The sequence below is a fragment of the Rhinoderma darwinii genome, chromosome 1 (genome assembly GCF_050947455.1).
Source record: "Rhinoderma darwinii isolate aRhiDar2 chromosome 1, aRhiDar2.hap1, whole genome shotgun sequence".
Lineage (NCBI taxonomy): Eukaryota > Metazoa > Chordata > Amphibia > Anura > Rhinodermatidae > Rhinoderma > Rhinoderma darwinii.
Genome location: NC_134687.1, coordinates 483674398 through 483700698, shown reverse-complemented (window position 1 = coordinate 483700698; position 26301 = coordinate 483674398). Strand labels below are relative to the sequence as shown.

The window sequence follows — 26301 nt, the reverse complement described above, 5'->3', positions numbered from 1 at the left end:
GGCATACGCTATAGTGAATGAAACGGCTCCCGTTCGCATTCTCTATGGGGATGTATGTGCTGTATTCCATCTCTGTATGTGTCGTTAATCGACACATACAGAGATGAAAAAAAAAAATGGCAGCCCACATAGAGAAGTAAAAGAAAGAAAAAAAGTACAACACAAAAACACAAATAAATAAAATTTAGTTTAATGATATACTAAAAGCAATAACATATAAAAGGACTTAAGGACCACCACCTTTTTGGAGAACAAGGGTCCAATTACCATCAGAAGCTGGTGATACAGAGCAGAGCACAAGCAAGGTAAAGCTGGGTTGCATGTGTGTGACACTCTTCATTAGTTTTAATGGGGGTTTCACAAACCGTTCTAGAGGTGGGATCTCACTTATCAGACATTCATGGCACATGCCATAAAGGTATTTTCTCGGAATTCCCATTTAAGGCTTTTCAATAAGCTGCTCTCAAGCCAAAAACTGAATCATCAAACTGCACATTAGGGTTGCACGATGCATCGAAACTTTGATACTGATTCGATACCGCGCACCCTCAAACTGTTCAATACCGTTAATTCATGTATTTCGATACTAAGCTGTGCCGCCGCACAGCTAAGTATAGTAACACATAAATGTAGTTAGAGCGGGGCTGCCGTTGTGTAATACAGTCATTGCCCCGCTCCTGAGTTCTGACAAGTGCGCGCACGGTCAGCATGATGTGATACGGCCGGTGCTGCACTAATTAGCGCCGGCGCTGAAGACAGAACATGGTGAGCGCACTGCAAGGCACCCCCTTGTTCTGTCTTCAGTGCCTGCGCCGTCGTTCATTAGTGCACCACCGGCCGCATCACCTCATGCTCACCGTGTGCGCACACTTGTCAGGAGACGGGCAATGGCTGTATTACACAGCCGCAGCCCCCCGCTCTAACGGCGGAGATCAGAGAAACTCTGATCGCCGCCGCTATTCCCTTGAGTGATGCGATCAAAGCTGACCGAGCATTCAAGAGGTAAATGAGAAGGGGGGATGCCCTATGGATCGCGTCACAGGGAATCCATATATGGGCAGACATTGAAGGACCCCAGGGCTGGCTAACCATATTTCCTGTTGTTGGGGCATACTGAGGTATGTCCTAACAACTACCTGTGTACTACCAGTGTATAGATATATGCCAGTACATTAAAGTTAAAAAAAGAAAATAGTAAAAAAAATAAAGTAATGTTATATTTTAAAAAAATACACACATTTTTTACAATAAACATTAAAATATGTCTCAATACATAAAATATACACATATACAGTATCGTCGCGACTGTAATAACAAATTTACGGCGTCATTTATTATGTTTACACTGTTATAAAATAAAAGCGGCTTTCTTTCTCTTATTAATGTGAAGCCGAGGTATTATGAATTTTGAACCTCCATGTGCCTCACATTAATAGTAATTAACCCCATCATGTACCTCACACATTAACCAAATGTCCATTATGACACTGAGTATCATGATGGGGTTAATTACTATTAATGTGAGGCACAGGGAGGCTCAAAATTCATCACACCACGCGCCTCACATCAGAAAATGGAAGAACTGTTTTTGTAAATTATTATTGTTGGCAAAGTATCGTTTCTGTATCGAATATCGCAATACTACACGAAGTATCGGTATAGAAGTCCAAATTCTGGTATCGTGACAACCCTTACTGCACACTATTGGGTATACAAACTCTATAATTTCTTGGAGAATCTATGATGCTTCTTGTTTCCCCACTTTATTGTTTATGTGTTTGACTAGGAAGCCGCCCACACTTCAGTATAATGAATGTTTATATCCTTGTTATCAAATGGCCATGTCAGGGGAGCTCAAAGTACAGCATACTGAAACATAGACAGTCCTGAGCACTATTCACACATTGTAAACGAGCGACCAATCAACGAGACGGCTCGTTAATTGGCGCTCGTTTGCTCCTTTCAGAAGGAGCTATGTATGGGAACGCGCTTGTTCATACGATCGCTCATCCCTATACATTTCTATCATGTCAGCAGCGCGTTTCCCTGTTTACAAACCAAGATGTGCTACTGACAACGATAATATTTAAGGCATTTAAAATGATCCAATCAGCCCATGAACGAGCTGATCATTGCCCTGTGTACACAGGGCAATCATCTGGAACGAGCATTCTGTGAACGCTCGTTTGCCCGATAATTGGCCAGTGTAAGAGGGCCTTACGTCAAAATCAGTCCGTGTAACGGTCGCATTTCCCAGCCCAACCGCGGTATAGGTGAACAAGGCTCCTGGCATCGTAGACCTTTTATGATGGTAGGAGTCCCTGCCTTCCCGCGGAACTGCTGTTCCGTACGGTATCATTTTGTTCAGTACAGAACAGCAGTTCCGTGGGGAGGCAGGGACTCCTAGCATCTTAAAATGTCTATGAAGCTAGGAGTCCCGTTCACCTGTACCGAGGTCCGACCGGGAAATCCACCTGAGCTCGGTCGTGTGTGAGAGGTGTAAATCGAGGAAACGGAATGCATAAGACAGCACCTATCTGACGCTAAAAGTGAAATAAGCAGCTCAAAAAGATTACATCTAAAGGTGGCCATACACCCAGAGGCATAACTAGGAAACACTGGGCCCCATAGCAAACTTTTGACTGCACCCCCCTCTCCTGGGTGCCACACACAGACCCCCTTGTAGATAGTGCTCCACTCTAGATTGTGCCATACAGCTTCCCCCTGTAGATTGTGCCATACAGCCCCTCCTGTAAATTGTTCTATACAGCCCCTCCATGTAGATTGTGCCATTGTGCACCCCCTGTAGACTGTGCCATGCATCCCCCCCTGTAAATAGTATCACACCCTCCTTATAGATAGTGCCCCCTGTTGATAGTGCCCGCCCCACCTCCCCCTTGTAGATATTGCCATACAGCCCTCCCTTGTAGATAGCATCCCAAAACAAATAAAACCAAAAAATTATACTCACCTAGGGCCCGTTCCCGCGACAAATGGAGCTGCTCCGATGCGATTCTTGCGCAGGCCGGCGTGATCCAGTGATGTCATCATACCGGCCTGAACAGGAATCCTGTCCCTGTGCCTGATAGGCTGCCGGCCGAATGTGGCCTGTAGCCTAGTAAATGGCAGAGCAGGGAGATACCTTCCCTCTCTGCCATAGTGTTCAGTAGTATCTGCATCCTAAGGATGCAGATACTATTGAATGTGGTGTCGATACCGTTGTAGCAGCCATAGCGGCCGCTAGCTGCGCCAGTGGGCATGGGGGGGCCATGCTGGCGGCCGCCACGGGCCCCCTCATGCCGCAGGCCCCGTAGCATCCACTATGGCTGCTACACCTTATAGCTGTTGGTTCATCACTCATCCGGCCGACTTCTATTCCTCCAGATTTCCCCCCTACGCATGCACGCTTGGCGAAGTGTGCACGTGTACTTAATGGGTAGTAGGTAATAAGGCCCTTTTACACGGGCCAATGATTGGGCAAACGAGCGTTCATATGACCACTCATCTCTTATTATTGCCCTAAGTAAACAGGGCAATGATCAGCCGATGAATGAGCAAACGTTCGTTTGTCAGGTGATCTGCTCGTTTATGCGATCAATAAAATGCGTAAACGGATATGTTCTGCCAACATGGTGGATATGTATGAGGATGAATGATCGTTCCCATACATAACCAATCATTGCCTCTTGTGAAAGCAGCAAACGAGCGACGAACTCTCGTCGATTGACGCTAGTTGTTATGGCCCCAATCGGGTCATGTAAAAGGACCCGAATTCACTGCCAGACACCTGTAGCAGTGACTTATCTGCCATGAGAATAAAGGATCTGGCTTGTTGACATTGTCCGGCTCGGCCAATGTTCATCTAATGTGTAAGGGCACCTTAAAGGGATTGTCTATGACCGGACAACTGATGACCTATCCACAGTATAGGTCATCAGTATATGATCGGATGCGGGTCCGACACCTGGACCCCGCACCGATCAGCTGTTCCGGGCGCCTGCTGCTTTCAACGGTATGCAGTAGTTGGAGCTGGAAGCAGATGGCTCCAACAACTACATAGCGGCCATTCTGCAGAACTGCAGGTCTGCTCTTTTGAATAGGAGCAGAGCTGCAGTTCTGCAGAATGGCCGCTACGCAGTGGTCAGAGCCATCTGCTTCCAGCTCCAACTACTGCATACTCAAAACATCCGGCACCCAGAGGCAGCTGATCGGTGCGGGGTCTGGGTGTCGGGTGGATAGGTCATCAGTTGTCCGGTCGTGGACAACCCCTTTAAGTACCTTGTTTTAAAGCACATAACATAACCACTGTTGTGCCATATGGCTTTGCCTTTTTTAAGATGCTCCACTTATGAATTTTATTTCTACTGGCATTTCTCATAGACTTCTAGCGTTTCTTAAAATTCGGTCTATTCAGTTTATTTCCAGTGTTTGCATTGAAGATACTGTACATTGAATGTTATCAACAAACTAACGCCCACACTGGCATGTTTGCTCTGGTTGATGCAATATTGATGAAGTATTGTCCCATGAGAGATAAGCTAACATATAAATACATGTTGTATATATTAGTTATAAATGTACTAACTTTATGTTTTTAATTTCCTGACTGACATGTGTTTCCTGTTAAAAGGCATGTTGTATATTCTCAATATTCTAAAAACAGAATTTAGTCTGAGTAAGGCCTCATTTACAGCGTATTATACGCGCGTGCGACGCGCGTGCTTTTCACGCGTGCCGTACGCACCTATAATAGTCTATGGGGCTGTTTAGACGATGCGTGAATTTTGCGCAGCGTGAGTGCGTTGCGTAAAACTCACGACATGTTCTATATTCTTGCGTTTTTCACGCAACACGCACCCATTGACTTCAATGGGTGCGTGAAAACAACGCATGCCACACTGACGGTCCTGCGTTGCATGCGCGAAAATCACGCAAGAGCTGTCAAAAGGATGAATGTAAACAGAAAAGCACCACGTGCTTTTCTGGTTACAAACATCCAAACGGAGTGTCAAATTAGAGATGAGCGCACCGAACTTCACCGGGTTCGGCCGAACTCGTTTTAACCGAACCCGGCAAAAAATGTTCGGGTACGCGACGTCAGGAGACAGTCACTGCCCACGGTGCTGAAAGACTTAAACTGTTTCAGCACCATGGACAGTGACTTTCGATCACAATATACATATACGTGTAAAAAAAAAAAGAAGTTCTGACTTACCGATAACTCCCGGCTTCTTCCTCCAGTCCGACCTCCCGGGATGACAATTCAGGCCAAGTGACAGCTGCAGCCAATCACAGGCCAAGCACAGGCTGCAGCGGTCTCATGGCCTGCCGCGTCATCCTGGGAGGTGGGGCCGGATGACAAGAGAGGGACGCGTCACCAAGGCAACGGCCGGGAGACCGGACTGGAGGAAGCAGGCAGTTCATGGTAAGTGTGAACGTCTTTTTTTATTCACAGGTTGGTGTAGATTGTGATCGGCATTCACTGTCGAGGGTGCTGAAAGAGTTACTGCCGATCAGTTAGCTCTTTCAGCACCTTGGACAGTGACGGGCGTCGACTACCTCATCTCTATGATGGCGGCTGCGCGAAAATCACGCAGCCGCGCATCATACACGGATGACACACGGAGCTGTCAATTGCCTTTTGCGCACGCAAAACGCAGCGTTTTTTTGCGTGCGCAAAACGCACACGCTCGTGTAAATGAGGCCTAAGGCTGTGTTCACACTGAGCTTGGGTCCGATGTGTTCTCCTGCCAACGTGTATATAGACTACCATTATTCAAACATTCTTTTGTTAACTATTGAAAACATAGTTTACTGCATTTTTCAGTACAACTGGATCCCCCCCAAAAAACGGATACCACTAGGTATAAGGTTTTATTTCTTTACAATTGGACTCAAATGCAGATGTATGCACCAGTATAGGCATACAGATGCATACGTGTAGTGCATACACGTGGCCGCACACCCAGTGTGAACAAAGCCTAAGGCTACATTCATACGACAGTGAAAAAAAATGGCCATTAAAAACTGATCAACTGTGCCCACTGTAGATAGTGCCACAGTGCCCACATAGTGCCACATTGCCCACTATAGATAGTGCTACAGTGGCCTTATAATAGCATAGTGCCCACATATAAAGTGCCAGTGCCAACATAGTTCCAAAGCGCCCATTGTACATAGGGCCACAGTGCCCACATATAAAGTGACATAGTGTCCACATACAAAGTGCCAGAACCCACATAGTGCCACAGTGCCCATGTAGATAGCGCCACCCCTTCCCCTGTAGATAGCACCTCCCCCAATGGATAGCACAACTGTAAGGGTATGTTCACACGGCCTATTTACGGACGTAAATCGGGCGTTTTTGCCCCGAATTACGCCCGAAAATAGCGCCTCAATAGCGCTGACAAACATCTGCCCATTGAAAGCAATGGGCAGACGTTTGTCTGTTCACACGAGGCGTATATTTACGCGCCGCTGTCAAATGACGGCGCGTAACTAGACGCCCGCGTCAAAGAAGTGACCTGTCACTTCTTTGGCCGTAATTGGAGCCGCTATTCATTGACTCCAATGAATAGCAGCGCTAATTACGGCCGTAATTGACGCGGCGTTCAAGCGCCTGCACATGCCGGTACGGCTGAAATTACGGGGATGTTTTCAGGCTGAAACATCCCCGTAATTTCAGCCGTTACGGACCCCCGCCGTGTGAACATACCCTAAGGCCTAGTTCACACAGAGTTTTTTTGCTGGTGGAAAAATCTGCCTCAAAATTCCTTCAGGAATTTTGAGGTAGATTTTGACCTGACTGCAGACATTGAGCGCTGCGAGAAAAAAACGCAGCGAAAACTGCTTTCTCTGCCTCCCATTAATGTCAATGGGAGGCCAGAGACGGAAACGCCTAAAGAAAGGGCATGGCGTTTCCTTTTCCCGCAAGCGTTTTCTTTCCGCTAACGGGAAAAAACCTACACACCTCCCATTAAAATCAATGGGTGTTTTCGCCAGTTTTTTGGCGCGGTTTCCGATGCGGTTTCCATGTCAAAAACAGCACCAAAAAACTCTGTGTGAACATAGCTCCCTGTAGGAGCGGAATCCCGATGGCTAGGGATTCTGCTCATAGACGGAACCCCTGACGACACTGTCCATATATGTCCAAGACAGGAGTCCCCGGCCTGAGATCTTGCGATGCTCTGGCCGGGGACTCCATAGTTGAAAGTCCTGACTTCACTGTCCATATATGGACAGTGCTGTCAGGGGCTTCCCCGGGCTCAGCGCTCAAAGTAGCGCTGTGTGCGGGTAGTCCTCGGCCAGTATCAGTTTTTACCAGCCGTTACAAGGATTGATTCCCGAAAAACTGATCCATTAACTTCTATGGGAGCCGTCTGGCCGTGAAAACTGCCAAAAATAGGACGTCCTATTTTTTTGACAGCTGGTATTCATGGGCCGTTAACAAAACGGCCGGGTAAATACACCCATAGAACTTCATTCTGAAAACGGCTGTGTGATGGCCGTTATAAAAACGTCCGTCACGCGGCGGTTCTTTACGGTCATGTGAATATAGCCTAAGGCATAAAGACAAAATGCACACACCCTTTTCCCGCATGCTCATCTTGATTGCTATTGGCTCATCTTGAGTGTGGCCAATGTAGCCCCAGTCATAGAACGTCTTTCTTTTTCATAGGTTATGCAGACCTATGTGTACATCATGTTTAGGCTGGATTCACACACACAGTTCTCAATGCAGTTTTGTTGTTTTTTTAACCAAAGCCATGAGTGGATTAAAGCAGCCATGTGTTTCTAACTCTCAACAATTCTTGGTGGCACTTTCGCTATTTTTTTTTTATTAATTCAAAATACTTGAATATATTTTTTTATTTTCTGATTTCTATATTTTTTGTATTCTATATTCTTTACATGATTTTGGTGGCAACCTTCTTGTCTGACCTGCTCATCTGACTGTGAACAGCAGCCATATGGACATAAGAAACCTATTGTCAATAGGGAAATCCTGTCTTATCTGCCTCCATCTCTATAATAGAGGCGTTACCTTTTAGGCCTGATTCAGATGACCGTGTGGCATCAGTGTCTTTTTCATCATTTCTTTAGCAACTGGTGTGTGAAAAACACGGACAGCGCACAGATGTCGTCTGTGTGCTGTCCGTGTTTTTCACGCAACCACTGCCTTCAGTGGGCAACGTGGTCCGTAAAAACTGACAAATAGAGCATCACCCAACGGACACACACTGCGTGAAAAACCACGGACGTGTGAAGAGCCCCATTAAATTGCATAGGTCCGTGTGCTGTGCGTTTTTTTTCTTTAGGCCTAATTCACACAAGCGTATTCGTTCCGTGATATACGGTCCGTTTGTTGACTGCATTTCCCGGACCGAACACACTGCAGGGAGCCGGGCTCCTAGCATCATAGTTATCTATGGCGTTAGGCGTCACCGCCTCTCCATGGAACTACTGTCCCGTACTGAAAACATGATTACAGTACGGGACAGTTGTCCCGCAGCGAGGTAGTAACACTTAGCGTCATAGATAACTATGATGCTAGGAGACCGGCTCCCTGCACTGTGTTCTGTCCGGGAAATGCGGCCGACAAACGGACCGTATATCACGGACCGAACACGCTCGTGTGATTTAGGCCTTAACGGACAGCACACGGACATTTAATACGCTCGTCTGAATAAGGACTTATAGTAAGTGCATATTCCCACGCAGCAGTTTTGTCGCAGAGATTTCACCTGAATGGAGCTTGCTGCAAATGCTAGGGAAACCACTCTATTCTAATGTATGGAACTCATTTTTAGTCGCAGAAATTTCTGCAATAAATCTGTCGTGTGTGAACTTACCCTAATTCTGCCCCTGATAGAATGAGAATGAGATGAATTCCAAGAAGTGACCTCTACAAAACAGGAAGTGCCAGTCTATTGTAAGCGCTCAGTAGCCAGTGTGAAAAGATCTTTTTTTTCATGCAAGATATCAGTAATTTTTTTAATTTTTCATATAGATTGTAGCATGGAAAATTAAAAGCAAAAAAACAGAACCAAACATTTTTAAAAAAGTTTTTTTTAAACAAGTCATTTAATGAGAATAGATTCCCTTTAAAAAAAAAATCATCATCTGAGCCTCAGCTAATCTTGGATCCTGTATACTGTTCCCAGTGGAGAAATGTCCACATATGCACTGCTTGCTCCCTATTGAAAACAGTGGGAGTCACCGATGCCTCTGAGCTAGATCGTATCTATAACTTCCAATCATTTAGGCCTAATGCACCCGACTATGGTTTTTTGTTTGTGCGCTATCATTCATTTATATAGCCCCATGCACAGGACCCCATGTTCATGGTTGCATGTGGGGGCCGCAAGTCCGGGCTGCAAAAACTCAGGACACGTCATTTTACTCTCCGTATTTGCGGATCACGTGATTTACTCCAGCCTTACCTTGTTATGTTTCGGATCCGTGAATACTGATGACACACGATTGCACTACAGAAGTTTTTTTTTTGCGGACAAATGTACTGCAAATACAGATAATGGATCCGTGGTTTTGCAGCTCGCAAAATCACTACGGTCGTGTGCATTAGCCCTAAAGTAATTCCCCATGTGCAGCCACCTCTACACTGGGAAAAAAAAACCCTGATTCTTCAGACTGGAATCCTATCTTCTGGACCTTTAGGGTATGTTCACACGCTTAACCAAAAACGTCTGAAAATACGGAGCTGTTTTCAAGGGAAAACAGCTCCTGATTTTCAGGAGGTTTTTTTTAGCAACTCGCGTTTTTCGCTGCGGTTTCTACGGCCGTTTTTGGAGCTGTTTTCAATAGAGTCTTTGAAAAACAACTCCAAAAACGTCCCAAGAAGTGTCCTGCACTTCTTTTGACGAGCCGTCATTTTACGCGCCGTATTTTGACAGCGACGCGTAAAATAAAGGCTCGTGGGAACAGAATACCGTAAAACCCATTGCAAACAATGGGCAGATGTTTGTAGGCGTAATGGAGCCGATTTTTCAGGCGTAATTCGAGGCGTAAAACGCCTGAATTACGTCTGAAAATAGGTCGTGTGAACATACCCTTACAGATCTCACTTTTATGATTTGTCCTATTATCATTTAAGAAATGGATTTTGTCAGAAAATCACTTTAAAGCTAATCTGTCAGATATTTTTTCTGCCCTGTCTGAGGGCAGCATAAAGCAGTGACAGATTCGCTAATTTCAGTGTGCTGTCACTTAATAGTTAATGTCAAATAGTTTTTTGAGTATTTAGAACTTATACTTGCGTTGTGCGGCCAGCGCCACAAGTATGAGTTTAAAGAGGCTCTGTCACCAGATTTTGCAGCCCCTATCTGCTATTGCAGCAGATAGGCGCTGCAATGTAGATTACAGTAACGTTTTTATTTTTAAAAAACGAGCATTTTTGGCCAAGTTATGACCATTTTCGTATTTATGCAAATGAGGCTTGCAAAAGTACAACTGGGCGTGTTTAAAAGTAAAAGTACAACTGGGCGTGTTGAAAAGTAAAAGTACAACTGGGCGTGTATTATGTGCGTACATCGGGGCGTGTTCACTACTTTTACTAGCTGGGCGTTCTGATGAGAAGTATCATCCACTTCTCTTCAGAACGCCCAGCTTCTGGCAGTGCAGATCTGTGACGTCACTCACAGGTCCTGCATCGTGTCGGCCACATCGGCACCAGAGGCTACAGTTGATTCTGCAGCAGCATCAGCGTTTGCAGGTAAGTAGCTACATCGACTTACCTGCAAACGCCGATGCTGCTGCAGAATCATCTGTAGCCTCTGGTGCCGATGTGTCCTCGCTCGTCTGACACGATGCAGGACCTGTGAGTGACGACACAGCGTGATCTCTCGAGAACAAGGCTGTGTCTGCACTGCCAGAAGCTGGGCGTTCTGAAGAGAAGTGGATGATACTTCTCATCAGAACGCCCAGCTAGTAAAAGTAGTAAACACGCCCCGATGTACGCACATAATACACGCCCAGTTGGACTTTTACTTTTCAACACGCCCAGTTGTACTTTCGCAAGCCTCATTTGCATAAATACGAAAATGGTCATAACTTGGCCGAAAATGCTAGTTTTTTAAAAATAAAAACGTTACTGTAATCTGCATTGCAGCGCCTATCTGCTGCAATAGCAGATAGGGGTTGCAAAATCTGGTGACAGAGCCTCTTTAAGTATATTCATATATGTCATGATCCTCCTTCCTTCAGCGGCTGATGGACACTTTTCTACCTATGCATAGTAATATTGAGAAAAGTGTGCATCAGAGTCCGCATGACATACGAATATACTTAAACTCATACTTGTGGCGCTGGCCACACGACGCAAGTATAAGTTCTAAATGCTTAATAACTATTTAACATTAAAGATGCTCTGTCACCACATTATAAGTACCCTATCTCTTACATAATGAGATCGGCGCTGTAATGTAGGTAACAGCAGTGTTTTTTATTTACAAAACTATCTATTTTTCACCAAGTTATGAGCAATTTTAGCTTTATGCTAATGACTTTAATGCTCAACTGGGCGTGTTTTTACTTTTGACCAAGTGGTCATTGTGGAGAGAAGTGTATGACGCTGACCAATCAGCGGCATACACTTCTCTCCGTTCATGTAATCAGCACATAGTGATACTGCGTTGTTCACTATGTGCTGTCACATACACCCACATTAGCGTTACTGAAGTGTCTTGACAGTGAATAGACATCACCTCCAGCCAGGACGTGATGTCTATTCACAATCCCAAAACTTAGGTAACGTTTGTGTGGGACTTACAGCACAGCAAGCGTGATCTCGCAAGATCACGATGTAAATGACAGCTTACAGCGAGATCACTCTTGCTCTGCTGGGATTGTGAATAGACATCGCGTCCTGGTTGGACACGATGTCTATTCACTGTCAAGACACTTCAGTAACGTTAATGTGTGTGTATGTGACTGCACATAGTGAACAATGCAGGATCACTATGTGCAGAGTGAATGAATGGAGAGAAGTGTATGAAGCTGATTGGTCACTGATTGGTCAGCGTCATACACTTCTCTCCACAACGCCCATTTGGTCAAAAAGTAAAAACACGCCCAGTTGGGCATTAAGAAAGTCATTAGCATAAAGCTAAAATAGGTAATAACTTGGTGAAAATAGATCGTTTTTCTAAATAAAAACCACTGCTGTAATCTACATTACATCGCCGATCATATTATGTAAGAGATAGGGCACTTATAATGTGGTGACAGAGCCTCTTTAACTAATAAGTGACAGCGTTTTGTCACTTGTTTATGCTGCCCTCAGACAGGGCAGCAAAAGTACATACAACAGATACGCTTTAAGGCTAAACTGTGGAAGTTTTATTAATGTGGAATTATCATTGATGCCAGTCACTGGGATCATCATAATAAGAAATAACCTTTTTGTGTTTGGGTTTGATATTCCAGAATTCCCTCCTTCTTGTCCATTATATATCCATGTGTTTGTGGAAACAATCCTTTTTATTGATCACTTAACTATTTGTATTATATTTCACAGGCTGGAAAACAGTGGTACCATTGCACAAAGGAGCAATAGCATGTACGTATGCTATAAACTGGTTTTTTTTGGGGGGGGGGGGCATATTCATTTCTTATAACAGAACTTAATAATGCATTTAATTTCATAGTTTAACATTTAAAAATATTGAGGTCACCTTGACTTGCCATGTTATTTAAGGTAAATCATTTCCTTTATGTCATAGACTGTCTTCTTGCTGTCAAATATTTGTCTTTTTTTTTTTTTTTGGAGGCCAACCATTCATGTCAAACCGTAACCTGATTCAAATAATCTGTGTTGAACCAGAGGTACGAGCTTGTTAGCTTGATGTTATGAAATAAGTGTTTTAACCTAGTGAACACTTAGTTATAAAACTTCCTCTAAGCAAGCAAGACAGTGAATTGGCAGTGGAAAGCCCCTAATTTAATGTTTCCTTTTTCTGCTTTCGTAGCATACCACAACTGCTTCAGTCACTGCAATGAATGGGGACACTATTCAACCTGAAAGTTCCTCCGTCCCTCAGGGCTGGAATGAGTTTTGTGAGCTTCATGCCATCTCCACTGCAAGAGAGCTGGCAAAGCAGTATTGGTTGTTTGCTAACCAAAATCCACACCATGACATCCTGGCCGCGGAGAACTTCTCCTTGCAGTTCACGGATCTTTTCCAACAGTATTTCAGGAACGAGGTGAGGGACAGCTGGGGCATGGACCAATACAGATTCTTTCCCTTCAGTAGAGTAAAAGATTATAGAGAGACAGGTGGCAGGACATCCGAGGAACCTCCTAGTACGGTTGCAGCAAAAGTGGAGGTGGACTTGACAGCTCGACATGAACACACTGAACAGACAACTAATGACCCAACTGTCCAACAGGTGCCAAAAACATGGAGCTCTGAGGAGCTCCAAAGCAACATCACCCCCCCACCTCCAAGACAATTTATTCGATTCTCTTTCAGTGATATCAGGAGGAGTATTCGAAATATATTTCGTAGAAAGTCTGCAGATTCCTCGGAAGTCAGGGACATTGACACGGATTTGGCACAGTCACCTACCTGGCATAAAAGAATTTTGCATTGGACTTTAAAAAGGGAGCCAGTGGTTGAAATCCAAAAGGAAGGACATTTGAATTACAGCATGGTAGATGAGACAAGTTTGGACAGTGGGACTCTTTGGCAGAGGTGTCGATTAATTTTACGGAAAGGAATCCCTTTGGAAAATGAGGAATACCTATTAGAGTTGTTTGATCCACCCAAGGTAAGTGGAACATGTATTTGTTTATAGGAATAAGTAATTTTATGGAAAATGGAAACTGTTAATGTTGGTTAGAGTTTGGTCCCAAGTCAATAAAAACACGGCCTTTCATTTGTTCAGATCTTGTTTAGAAATTGGGCAAAATTTTATTGTATTCCCCAAAATTCATCACCTCAGAAACTCTGCTATTGTGGCCTGTCAAAATATGTCTGAAACTACTACTATGGGGGTCTTATTTTTATTTCTTGTACAAAGGTAATAGAGCAAAAATAATATGGTAACTTTTTATACTTTTTATAAATAAAATTTGAACTCCGGTCCAGTTTGAGGTTAAACCATGGTCGGATAGTAAGTAATTTTTTACACGGTCCTATAAGGTTTTTGGGCAGATTTTATCCCAGATTTTAGTTTTGCTTTCAATGGGTCTTGTATTGTGCATGTTAATGTAAATTGTCTATACATGTACACAGAAAACAGACCTATATGAATCGAATAAACAGCTTTTTGATTCATCTACATCTACCTCCATTATTTCATTTTAAAGATCCCCCTATACTTTAGATGGCTGTTATCTGATCCATACATTTCAATAGGATCGAGGAAACATTCATGTGGCTTTTAGCCATCACATGCCCAATCCAGCTGATCAGAGGAAAATTGCATTCACGGACATTTTGTTTTTTTTCTATGGCTATTGTATTTTTGACTAGTTGCTATGATTTCCTCTAGTGTAATTCAGGACTATTATTCTCAACAAGAACACTAGGAATTCAAGCATCTTATGGAAATATTTTTTTGGTGGTTGGATTGTTCAACCTTATCTGATGTCTATGGCTACCTTAGGCCTTAACCCCTTAACAACATGTCACGTACATGTACGTGACAGCCATTAAGGGGATGTATGGAGTGAGCTCACAAGCTAAGCTCGCTCCATACTTAGCGGGAGACAGGTGTGTTATACAGCCGACACCTCACTGCAACGGGCGGAATCAATGATCACTTTGATTCCAGCCATTTAACACCTTAAATGCTGCGGTCAATCGTAAACCCGGCGTTTACATTTTTAGAATCAGGGGGGCGCCCCCTAAAACACGCCATCGCGCCCCCCCCTGCAACGAGATAGGACGGTGATGAAGGCCCCCAGGTCTGCCATATCTGTACTCCTTTGAATCCCTCAAGGGAGACTATCAAGATCACGATATACTGTATACATTAGTATTGCAGTTTATTATTGAAGCAATCCAACGATCACTGGTTCAAGACTTCTAGGGGGACTAATAAAAAAACAAAAGACTGTTAAAGTAAGTTTCTAATAATGCTCAAAAAAAAAACCCCTGTTCCCATTATTTCCCTAAAGCAATGTTAAAAAGATAAAAGTTAACATATCTGGTATCACCGCATCCGTAAAAGTCCGAACTATCACAATATAGCATTGTTTAACTCGCTCTGTGAACGCTGTAAAAAAATATATGTATAAAACATACAAATTGCTGTTTTTTGGTCACCTTCATAAAATTGAATAAAAAGTGATCAAAAAGTCACATGTACCCCAAAATGGTATCATTGAAAACTACAGCTTGCCCCGCAAAATTTTAAGCCCTCAAATCGCTAAATTGACAGAAAAATAAAAAAGTTATGTCTCTCAGAATATGGCAAAACAAAACAGTTTTTTTTTTTAGCAAATAGTTTTCATTTTTTTTAAGAATGGTAAAACATAAAACAAAACATAAATTTGGTATCACCGTAATCGTATCAACCTGTAGAATAAGGTGAATATGTCGTTTTTACTGATGGACGCCGTAAAAACAAAACGAAAAAAAATGGCTTCATCGCTGTTTTTTGCCCATTTTACCCCACAAATAATTTTTTGTCAGCTTCCAAGTACATTATGCGGTACTATAAATGGTGCCATGGAAAACTACAACTTGCCCCGCAAAAAACAAGCCCTCATCGACGAAGAAATAAAAAATTATGGCTATTGGAAGGTAGGGAGGAAAAACCAAAAATGGAAAAACTCAAATTGGCCTGGTCTTTAATAAAAGGGGTTTTAAGGGTGCTGGGATGTTAATATTTATATGCGGTGAATATGGTGAATCTGTAAAATGTAATAACACTATTTAACTAGATAACAAAGTAATCAAACTTTCAGAGATTATTTGCAAACTTGTGTGCACTAGAATGTATGCATAGGTAAAGTTGGGAATAATGCCAAATACTTTTATATTACTATTAGTTTATGAATGCCTCAGCTAATGGTATTCAGGTATACACAGCAATATCCATAATTTGGGAGCCCATTACATATTTATTGGTATAGTACATGGCATGGAGAGGATATTATCTTTTGGTCAAATTGGACAAAAACCCTGCATGTGATATACATTAATTCTTCTGTAATAATAAGCAAAGTCTTCAGTCCCTTCACACCTTTTTATCATCTTGTTCCTTGAACCGATATGCTGGGGTCGATCTCTTAACTTATAGAGAGCAAATTTCCCCAAAACAAGAGTCGTAGGATGATTGTGAGTTGATAGCATGATTTCTCCTGTCTTTGTTCTACTATGGACTTGGTCATTAGCATATTCATGTGTCCCTAACGTGTTTGTATGATCATTTTACTTGCTTATCACCTGACTGTTAGAATACTTGTAGAGTTTTTTTAAATTTAAAAAAAAAAATAGAATCTGTGTGCGCCCATTGGCTTACAAGTCTGGATTCTAAATGCAGATTCGCTGGCGATCACTTGATCAGCGCAGGTGTGGCAACTAAAACCTCCAGCGATCAGTTCATATCACTGGGGGATGGAACTACTCGTTTTTATGCACAAATACATACAAGGGCAAATGTGATTAGAATATGCTTGTTCATCCAAACTCTTGGAAAACACAATGTAAAAGAAAATCATGGGAGCTATAGGAAAACATGCACACAGCCTACAGGCGCTGAATTTCAAGTTATGTTATTTGAAGTTATTTCTGATTCATTTGTTGGCATGTGGTTATCCGTATTGTTCTTGAAGTATTTTATATGAATGTTTATTTTACAAAAGGATAAATAATCGTTTATGGTAAACTCGCGTCTGAAATAGAAAATACAAGAATGAAGCAGGAACACAAAGTAACCAAGAGTATGCAATTTTATAGTTCATATTTTAGTTTAAGAAGTCAAGCGTGTTGGTGAATGTACACCAAAACTAAAAGCCAGAAGACAGTAGCAGCACTTCTCTTCCCTGACTGCTCTGTCTGCAATGGAGGCCGAGCATGACTATAACCTGTCCCTTAAAGATGAACAAGGGAATAGAAAGAAGGATGGATCTTTCTTTCTATTCCCTTGTTCATCTCGTCAAGCGGTTACCTGTACGGTAACCGGCCTGGATCTGGCAGCAGCACCTGTGGATTTACATCGTGACTTTAACCTTTGTCATCAGGTGAGCATGGTACATTCTCATCTTTTACCTGCTTAACCCACTGACCTGCACCATGTGGCGCCGTGTTTTTTGCTCTTTTTCTTGTCCCTTAAAGAGGCTCTGTCACCAGATTATAAGTGCCCTATCTCCTACATAATCTGATCGGCGCTGTAATGTAGATAACAGTGGTTTTTATTTTGAAAAACGATCATTTTTGAGCAAGTTATGAGCAATTTTAGTTTTATGCTAATTAGTTTCTTAATAGACAAATGGGCGTGTTTTTACTTTTTACCAAATGGGTGTTGTACAGAGGAGTGTATTACGCTGACCAATCAGTGGCATACACTTCTCATGTTACCAGTCCAGCGTGATTGTGCAGTGAAAGAAGCTGGGCTGGAACAATGAGAAGTGTAGGACACTGATTGGACAGCGTCATACACTCCTCTGTACAACGCCCAGTTGGTGAAAAGTAAAAACACGCCCATTTGTCTATTAAGAAACAAATTAGCATAAAACTAAAATTGCTCATAACTTGCTAAAAAATTATCGTTTTTCAAAATAAAAACCACTGCTGTTATCTACATTACAGCGCCGATCAGATTATGTAGGAGATAGGGCACTTATAATCTGGTGACAGAGCCTCTTTAAGCTCTATCACCACCCCTTTTGACTGACTTGCAGATAGACACATAGGAAACATTTTATTTTTTATTTTTGTCTTTCATTCATTTTTATGTTTTATCCCTTTTAAAGGAAACTCCGTCAAAAATACATAATTTGTCTATTACGTTGTTAATTATTGGACCTCTTTTAATAATGCATTAATGAGATCCATGCACCTTTATACTAAGGTGCCATCTTTTCAATTTTTTATTGGTGACATCTTGATTTTCTTTAATGAAAATGAATGTGATTTTGTCAAACAGTGTGTTCATTAAGGTTAGCATGTGCCCTGGGCAGTGTAGAAACCATTGCTATTCCTCTTAAGGTTTTTGCAGTAGGTCTCCACAGAATGAGTATAGTAAAATAAGTGTGTGTGTATATAGATATACAGTGAAGGAAATAAGTATTTGATCCCTTGCGGATTTTGTAAGTTTGCCCACTGTCAAAGACATGAACAGTCTAGAATTTTTAGGCTAGGTTAATTTTACCAGTGAGAGATAGATTATATTTTAAAAAAAACAGAAAATCACATTGTCAAAATTATATTTATTTATTTGCATTGTGCACAGAGAAATAAGTATTTGATCCCCTACCAACCATTAAGAGTTCAGCCTCCTCCAGACCAGTTACACGCTCCAAATCAACTTGGTGCCTGCATTATAGACAGCTGTCTTACATGGTCACCTGTATAAAAGACTCCTGTCCACAGACTCAATTAATCAGTCTGACTCTAACCTCTACAACATGGGCAAGACCAAAGAGCTTTCTAAGGATGTCAGGGACAAGATCATAGACCTGCACAAGGCTGGAATGGGCTACAAAACCATAAGTAAGACGCTGGGTGAGAAGGAGACAACTGTTGGTGCAATAGTAAGAAAATGGAAGACATACAAAATGACTGTCAATCGACATCGATCTGGGGCTCCATGCAAAATCTCACCTCGTGGGGTATCCTTGATCCTGAGGAAGGTGAGAGCTCAGCCGAAAACTACACGGGGGGAACTTGTTAATGATCTCAAGGCAGCTGGGACCACAGTCACCAAGAAAACCATTGGTAACACATTACGCCGTAATGGATTAAAATCCTGCAGTGCCCGCAAGGTCCCCCTGCTCAAGAAGGCACATGTATAGGCCCGTCTGAAGTTTGCAAATGAACATCTGGATGATTCTGAGAGTGATTGGGTTAAGGTGCTGTGGTCAGATGAGACTAAAATTGAGCTCTTTGGCATTAACTCAACTCGCCGTGTTTGGAGGAAGACAAATGCTGCCTATGACCCAAAGAACACCGTCCCCACTGTGAAGCATGGAGGTGGAAACATTATGTTTTGGGGGTGTTTCTCTGCTAAGGGCACAGGACTACTTCACCGCATCAATGGGAGAATGGATGGAGCCATGTACCGTCAAATCCTGAGTGACAACCTCCTTCCCTCCACCAGGACATTAAAAATGGCTCGTGGCTGGGTCTTCCAGCACGACAATGACACGAAACATACAGCCAAGGCAACAAAGGAGTGGCTCAAAAAAAAGCACATTAAGGTCATGGAGTGGCCTAGCCAGTCTCCAGACCTTAATCCCATTGAAAACTTATGGAGGGAGCTGAAGATCCGAGTTGCCAAGCGACAGCCTCGAAATCTTAATGATTTACAGATGATCTGCAAAGAGGAGTGGGCCAAAATTCCATCTAACATGTGTGCAAACCTCATCATCAACTACAAAAAACGTCTGACTGCTGTGCTTGCCAACAAGGGTTTTGCCACCAAGTATTAAGTCTTGTTTGCCAAAGGGATCAAATACTTATTTCTCTGTGCACAATGCAAATAAATATATATAATTTTGTCAATTTTTTATATAATCTATCTCTCACTGGTAAAATTAACCTATCCTAAAAATTCTAGACTGTTCATGTCTTTGACAGTGGGCAAACTTACAAAATCAGCAAGGGATCAAATACATATTTCCTTCACTGTATATCTATATATATATATATATATACACACACACACACACACACACACACACACACACACACACACAGTATATGGCCAAAAGTATGTGGACACCACTAATAATCATTTCATTCATGTGTTTCAGCCTCTCAAATTGCTAACATTTGCATAAAATCAAGCAAACAGGCATGCAATCACCATGATTGTACTGAAGAACTCAGTAGCTTAGGGCACTGTTTTTAAATGCAACCTTTGCAACAAGTCAGCTTGTGAAATGTCTGACTTGCTAGATCTGTCCCGGTCAACTGTAAGCGTTATAAGACCAGTAGACTACACAAACTCAAAGAGCAAGTGCCAAAGTGTCTGTAGTGGTGTGAAGCGCGTCGCCAGTGGACACCGCAGTGGAAACATGTTCTCTGGAGTTATGAATCACTATCTGGCAGTCTGATGAATGAATCTGGGTTAGGTAGTGCTCTCTGGGCATCCACCAATCACACTGTATAGAGTCTACTGTAAAATTTGGTGGAGTGGTGCTGCTTTTTATTAGTGGAACCCCCAGTGATAACACATTTATCACCTATCCTGTGAATTAGTGATAAATGTGCTTAGTGGGAATACCCTTTTAATGCCCATGATTTTAGAATGGGATGTCCAACAAGCTCATATAGGTGTCATGGTCAGGTGTACTCGTACTTTTGGCCATATAGTGTAATATTGACATAAAAAAGTAGCACACATGATTCTCATTTAATACTAGCTATACTGCATTCATAATCAACTGTAGTATAGTATATACTGTATACTTGTACCAACCAAAGCCAATTATACTGTGTTAATTATAGTTCCAGTCCTACTGTATATATAATACCTGACGTATAGAGTAATGCTTACCATAGTATGTATATGTATCTCTCTCATATTGCAAATACTGTATGATACCCTTGGTAGTGCATATATTATGGTACTTTATTAGTACTTGCCATAGTACATATGCGAATGTTTAATAATATCCACCATATATGTAATGATGTCAGTCATAGTGCCCATCTAATACCAACTATTGTGTTCACATTATATGTGCCTATCTATAACTTTTTATTGTTAATCTGATGCATACAGTGCAGTTTTTTAGGTCTTTTTTTTTAGCCAAAGGCATGATTGTTATAGTGTTATGTTTTTCTAAGTCCAATCGTCCAGCTTTATGTAATCAACAAGTTCTCATCCCTGAATGTCACATTCTGCTTTTTACTCGAGGAATACAATTCAGTATAGTATTACTTGTATGTTTTTAACTGTATGAATGATTGTATGAGCAAAACCTGTCAAAACAGTTAACAAACAGCAGTTTGTATGGAAATCTTGTGCCTGAATAACGTTTATGATGGTTTACCCTTGTTTTGCATACGCTTGCCTTTGCATGAAATGCAACATAAGCTTATGTATTTACTTTGGCAAACAACAGGTCAGTTGGCGAAGGTTTTATTAATATATCAATAACTTATGTTACTTCATTAGTTCCCTATAATGATGGAGAGTTAATATATTGCAGCTGTTCGATTTGGTTATGAAATGAAAATGACAGTATGATAAAAACCTGTATCTGGAAAAGTCTGGACATCAATGAGCATAAAATAGTGGACTTTATATTAATAACCGCCTCTTATTCAGTGATCGCATCAACTGATACTTATAATTGGGATTCTTGGAATAACATATATGCCATACAGTTACATATGTGGCATGTAAACTGCCATTGGAAAAAGAAAAACGTATAGCACATGGTATATATATATTTTTTTGGTGGTGCCTGGCTTTCTAGGGAAGCACAGCAGGCAGTGTTTTTATATACAGCAAAAGCAAAGGTATACCGACATATACTACCTCAACATGCTGTGGATCATACAACGAACTGACACCGGGCAGTGTCAGGATTTTGTATGTGGCGCAGCGCTAATGATGAGTGGCATATAAGGCCATTGCGCTTCTCGGTGTCAGGACCTTGTTTGAGCCAGAGCATGCTGAGGGAGCCAGCGGGGAGCTCTAGAGAGGAGAAGAAAGCAGTAAGGTGAGTATAGTTATTTTTTATTTTACCGTATGTCCGATGGGAAGTGGGAATGGATGGCGCAGAGCCATGAACGTTGGGTAACGATTATGGCGCACAGTCGGACGAAAGACTGGCGTATGAAATGCTAGTCTTAATAAATTCCCCCTGTTGATGGTATCCATGTAAATAGCACCTGGATGAGAACTATTTCAAATTCAGTATTCAAATTTCATATAACTGAGACTACGTTTGTGGGTTGCACATTCACAGATGTTGCTCAAGTAAGGCCTAGTTCACATCACGTTAAATAGCCACAAAAAGCTCCTTACGTATATGTTAAACGTAGGCTTTGACGAATGTCCTAACAGTAGCATTTGTCACCATAGACTGTAATGGTATCCGTTAAAGGGATGTATCATGAACTGGGGTCATGAGAGTTCATGATGTATCTGTTAGGCCCCATGCACACGAACGTGCTTTTGCGGCCGCAATTCCCCCAAAAATCCACGGGAGAATTGCAGCCCCATTCATTTCTATGGGGCCATGCACACAACTGTAATTTTTACGGTCTGTGCACGGCCCGGGAGCCCGCACCGCAGAAAGAACGGACATGTCTTATTACGGCTGTCTTCTGCGGTCCGGGCTCATTGAAAATATGAGCATTGCCCGCGATTTGCGGGTGGCTTGCGACTGACAGTCCGCTGCCGGTTGACCCGAAAATCACGGCAGTGCACATGGCTACGGTCGTGTGCATGAGGCCTAAAATGGATACTATTATAGTCTATGGTGATGGATGCCACTATTAGGAATCCGTATAATGTATCCATAACCCATAAACTATAATGGTATCCGTTAGAAGTAATGAAAAGCTATTTAAAAGCCTATGATCTATAGGTTAAACGTATGCCTGTGACATATGTCATTCAGCGGCATACGTTACCCCTAGGCTCCCATGTTAAAAAAAAAAGTATACTGTGCAGTACACTTTTTTTTTTTTTTTTTACAGGATTCTAATTTTTGAAAAGCGTAGCCTACTGTGCTTTAAAAAGGTATACTGATGTATGCCAGCTGAACGTCAGGCTAATGGAGACCTATAGACACGTTTAGCATGTACGCAGGGAGCTTTCCCGAAGTACTCGCTACATGTAGTGTAGGGCAACATAAGGTTGTGACAGACACCGTGATTTTAGTGGTCTGTCACTCATGTCTGATAGTATAGGGATTTAGCATACTCAATAGCTGCCACTCGCCCAGCCGCCGATGAGTGACAGCTTTCTGACTACTACTGCTCATAAGGAGAAAGCGGTCAATGATTGGCAGCTGGGCAGGGGGAGCGGCAGCTCATCATTATCATCCTAAATGACTAAACTATATGACATGAGTGACAGACCCACTGGAATCCGCGTCTGTGACTTCCTACTGCTGCCCTCGGAGATGGCAGCATAAAGTCAGTGACAGGTTCTCTTTAATGAGATCACACCAGAAAAAAGTGGCCAGTCTATTTAGAAAGCCAAATCTCCTGAATTTCCTATTCCATTGGACATCGGTAAGTCATTCTAGTTTAATAGAAACAGGTTTTATTTCGCTTTTTCCATTATGACCACTGCGTTTAGCAGTACAGAACCCACTAATGCCATGTCCTTAGAGATTTACACAGGAAGTCACAACATCCTCTCCCAGTTTCTATAGAAATTTGCACATTTAGAAATATATTCTTGCTTAAAATTCCCAAACCAGTTGCACTTCTTCATACTGAAGTTTTACTTCCCTTGGTAAAAGCAGCCTATTTTCTTTATTAGTTTATGCAGAAGTCATAATGTGAAATAAAGCATGAATTAAGTTGGCTTGAGAAACATCATAAACCATCATTATTTGATACAAGCAAGATGTTTCCCAACATGACTGGGCAGTTGGGGAGTGTGCCGTCTTGGTGGGCAAGTTGGTATCCGTTCGCAATGAGTGAATTGATTTGCCATAAGAATGCTTCGGCTGAATTAAAACGACCAATATAAGAGAATCATTTCTCATCCCTAGTCTTCCACTGGTAAAAAAATGTGATATACCATTCCTTGATAAATAGATAAAAAATTCTAAGGCCAGGATCACACATACCGTTTTTGGTGCATTTTTTTGTTCAGTTTTTTTGAGCCAAAGTCAGAAGTGGATGCAAAAAGAAGGAAAGGTATAAGGAAAAGCGTGACGCATCTTCTTTCTTTTTCGTTCACTTCTGAGTCTGGCTCAGAAAACTGAGCAATAAAACGCTACAAAAACAGCATAAAAACTATGTGTGTGATCCTGGCCGATCTTGACTATTGAACTGGTCTTTTCCTCAATACAATTTTCTTGGTCATGTTTGTTACTGGATCACTAGGAAAAATATATGTCACTATGTGCAAATGGATTTGGTAAAAATTTCAGCCAGGAGCGGCCTAACCTTTCGGGTCATTTTTATTGATATAAATAGATGTCTGTGTATTAAAAGGTACTTTTTTGACTATACGTAGAAGCTAGTATCACATGATTTATAAATAAAAAAAGTTTAGTTCTCTATTTGCTTCACTTTAAAATTCCTGGCTTGTAATACATTTTACATAGTTCAAGATATCTTTTTCTAAATTGCATTGGGTAAATGAAATGGGGACTCTGATTCCTAGTGGCAACAGGACCACATTTTCTCTGATACTCGTAGCCATATGCTTTCTTGAGTTGCCACGGATGTATAAGGATATGTCTTTGATGTCCCTGAGACCTTCTTTGGCCTGAGAAAAGCTATGTGAACCTCCAGTTTCCCCTTAGTGCTATCATTGAGAAAACCAGTTACAGTAATTTATTCTTGTTAGCTTGTCAACTAAGATGTCATCACTATTAGGGTACTTTCACACGTGCAGTTTAGATGGGTTATTTATATGTAGTTTTTTAAGCCACAACCAGATGTGGATTCCAAGCGAGAAGTCAGATCTTTCTTGTAGACTTCCCTTCCCTTTATGATCCCAAAACTGGCATTGGTTTTAAAAACTGCATAAAAAAAACTGCTTCAAAGCAGCACATGTGAAAGCACCCTTATAAGTCACTGTTCACACAGTTGTTTTCTGTTAGATTTCCATTCCTTTTTGACATTCAGAACAGTATCAAATTCTGTGCTGCTCAAGATAACAGAAGCCAGATGGATCCATCGTATGGAGGGAATAAAATGATCTTTCAAACAGATCATCATGGATTTGTCAAGGATCTTGTAAAATAAAAGCCAGGTCAAGGACACCAGTATAAACCAAACACAAAGGTGCCCACACACATTCAATCAAAGTCGCCCGGATCAATCAATTTTGGCAGAACGACGATCTAATGTGTATGGGCTTTGTTCAAGACCCTCCTTTTTTGTTATGTCTTTCTAATTGCTATGTATGATGTGTGACAGGTGCTTAAAAATCCCATAAAAGTTGCACATACATATAACTTACTGTATTTCTTGGAGTGCTACTGTTTTAAAAATTGAGCTGTTGTACTACAAAATATTTGAACATAGCCCTGGCCTAATTCTATTGCAACCTCAGCACTACGTGGTGGAGCTCACCAGGTACATGTCAGTACTACACTCAGATAGTGTGCAAAGTACCACCTTCATCATTTGCTTTGCCCCGTTTTTCGGGTGTATTTTGTGCCTATATTTTTTGACTATCCTCTGTGATTAGGAAACTTTTGCACCACGCTCGACAGTTTTGTATTCTGTCAGGAAATGGGAGCAGGGTTTGGATGGAGTCAGTTTTGTAGGCATATTTATTATTTGTGACTTTTAAAAAAAAAAAAAGTCACAACATTTTTGCACAAACTTACTTCACTACTTAAATGGCGTAAAAATACAGACCATCATGTGGCAGCAGTAAAATAACTCATGGAGATGCCCTGGCAGCCATATTACAAGATAATAACCACACAAATGGCGGTGCTGCCCCTGGGGGTACCCCACACAGGTGTATGAACTGTTGTCCTTCTGCTTGAAGTCACTGTTGATGATCTCACCTTTGAGGCTTAGCTGTGCCACGCGGTCAAAAGTGACTGCAGCAGGTAATGTGTTTGACCGAGCGTGGGGGCTTCCTCTATCAGCCTATCGGTGCAACGAGATAACAGGGCGTCAATATGGCAACCAGGGGCCTAGCAAAGGCCCCCAGGTCTGCCATAAGCATTTGCCTAGGTTGCCTGTCAGTGTGACACTGACAGGCAATAATGCTACAATTATGTTTAATAATTTTCTTTTTAAGTCTCTACTCAAATGAAAAAAATGAATAAACCCCTCTACATTTAAAAAAAAAATTGTTTATCAGAAAAAAATATACATATTAGGTACTGTTGTAATGGTACGACACGTCAAATAAAGGAAATGTATTATTATTATCGCTTAAAAAAAGAACAAAAAAAACCTGATGGGAAATGTGCGTTTTTTTGGGGGTTTTTAAAAAAAAA

General features: G+C 41.8%; 1 protein-coding gene across 2 annotated transcripts in view; it reads left to right on the top strand.

Annotated features, from left to right (window-relative positions):
• The window catches only part of SH2B3 (SH2B adaptor protein 3), a 191306-nt gene that overhangs the window by 30580 nt on the left and 134425 nt on the right, over positions 1–26301 (top strand). Inside the window, exons 2-3 of one of the 2 annotated variants that reach the window (XM_075854769.1) lie at positions 12536–12577; positions 12987–13787. In XM_075854769.1, the coding sequence (XP_075710884.1) occupies positions 13014–13787 (774 nt within the window). In that variant the 5' untranslated portion in view covers positions 12536–12577; positions 12987–13013. The remainder of the gene's footprint in view (positions 1–12535; positions 12578–12986; positions 13788–26301) is intronic. The other variant, XM_075854770.1, reaches the window with a different exon arrangement.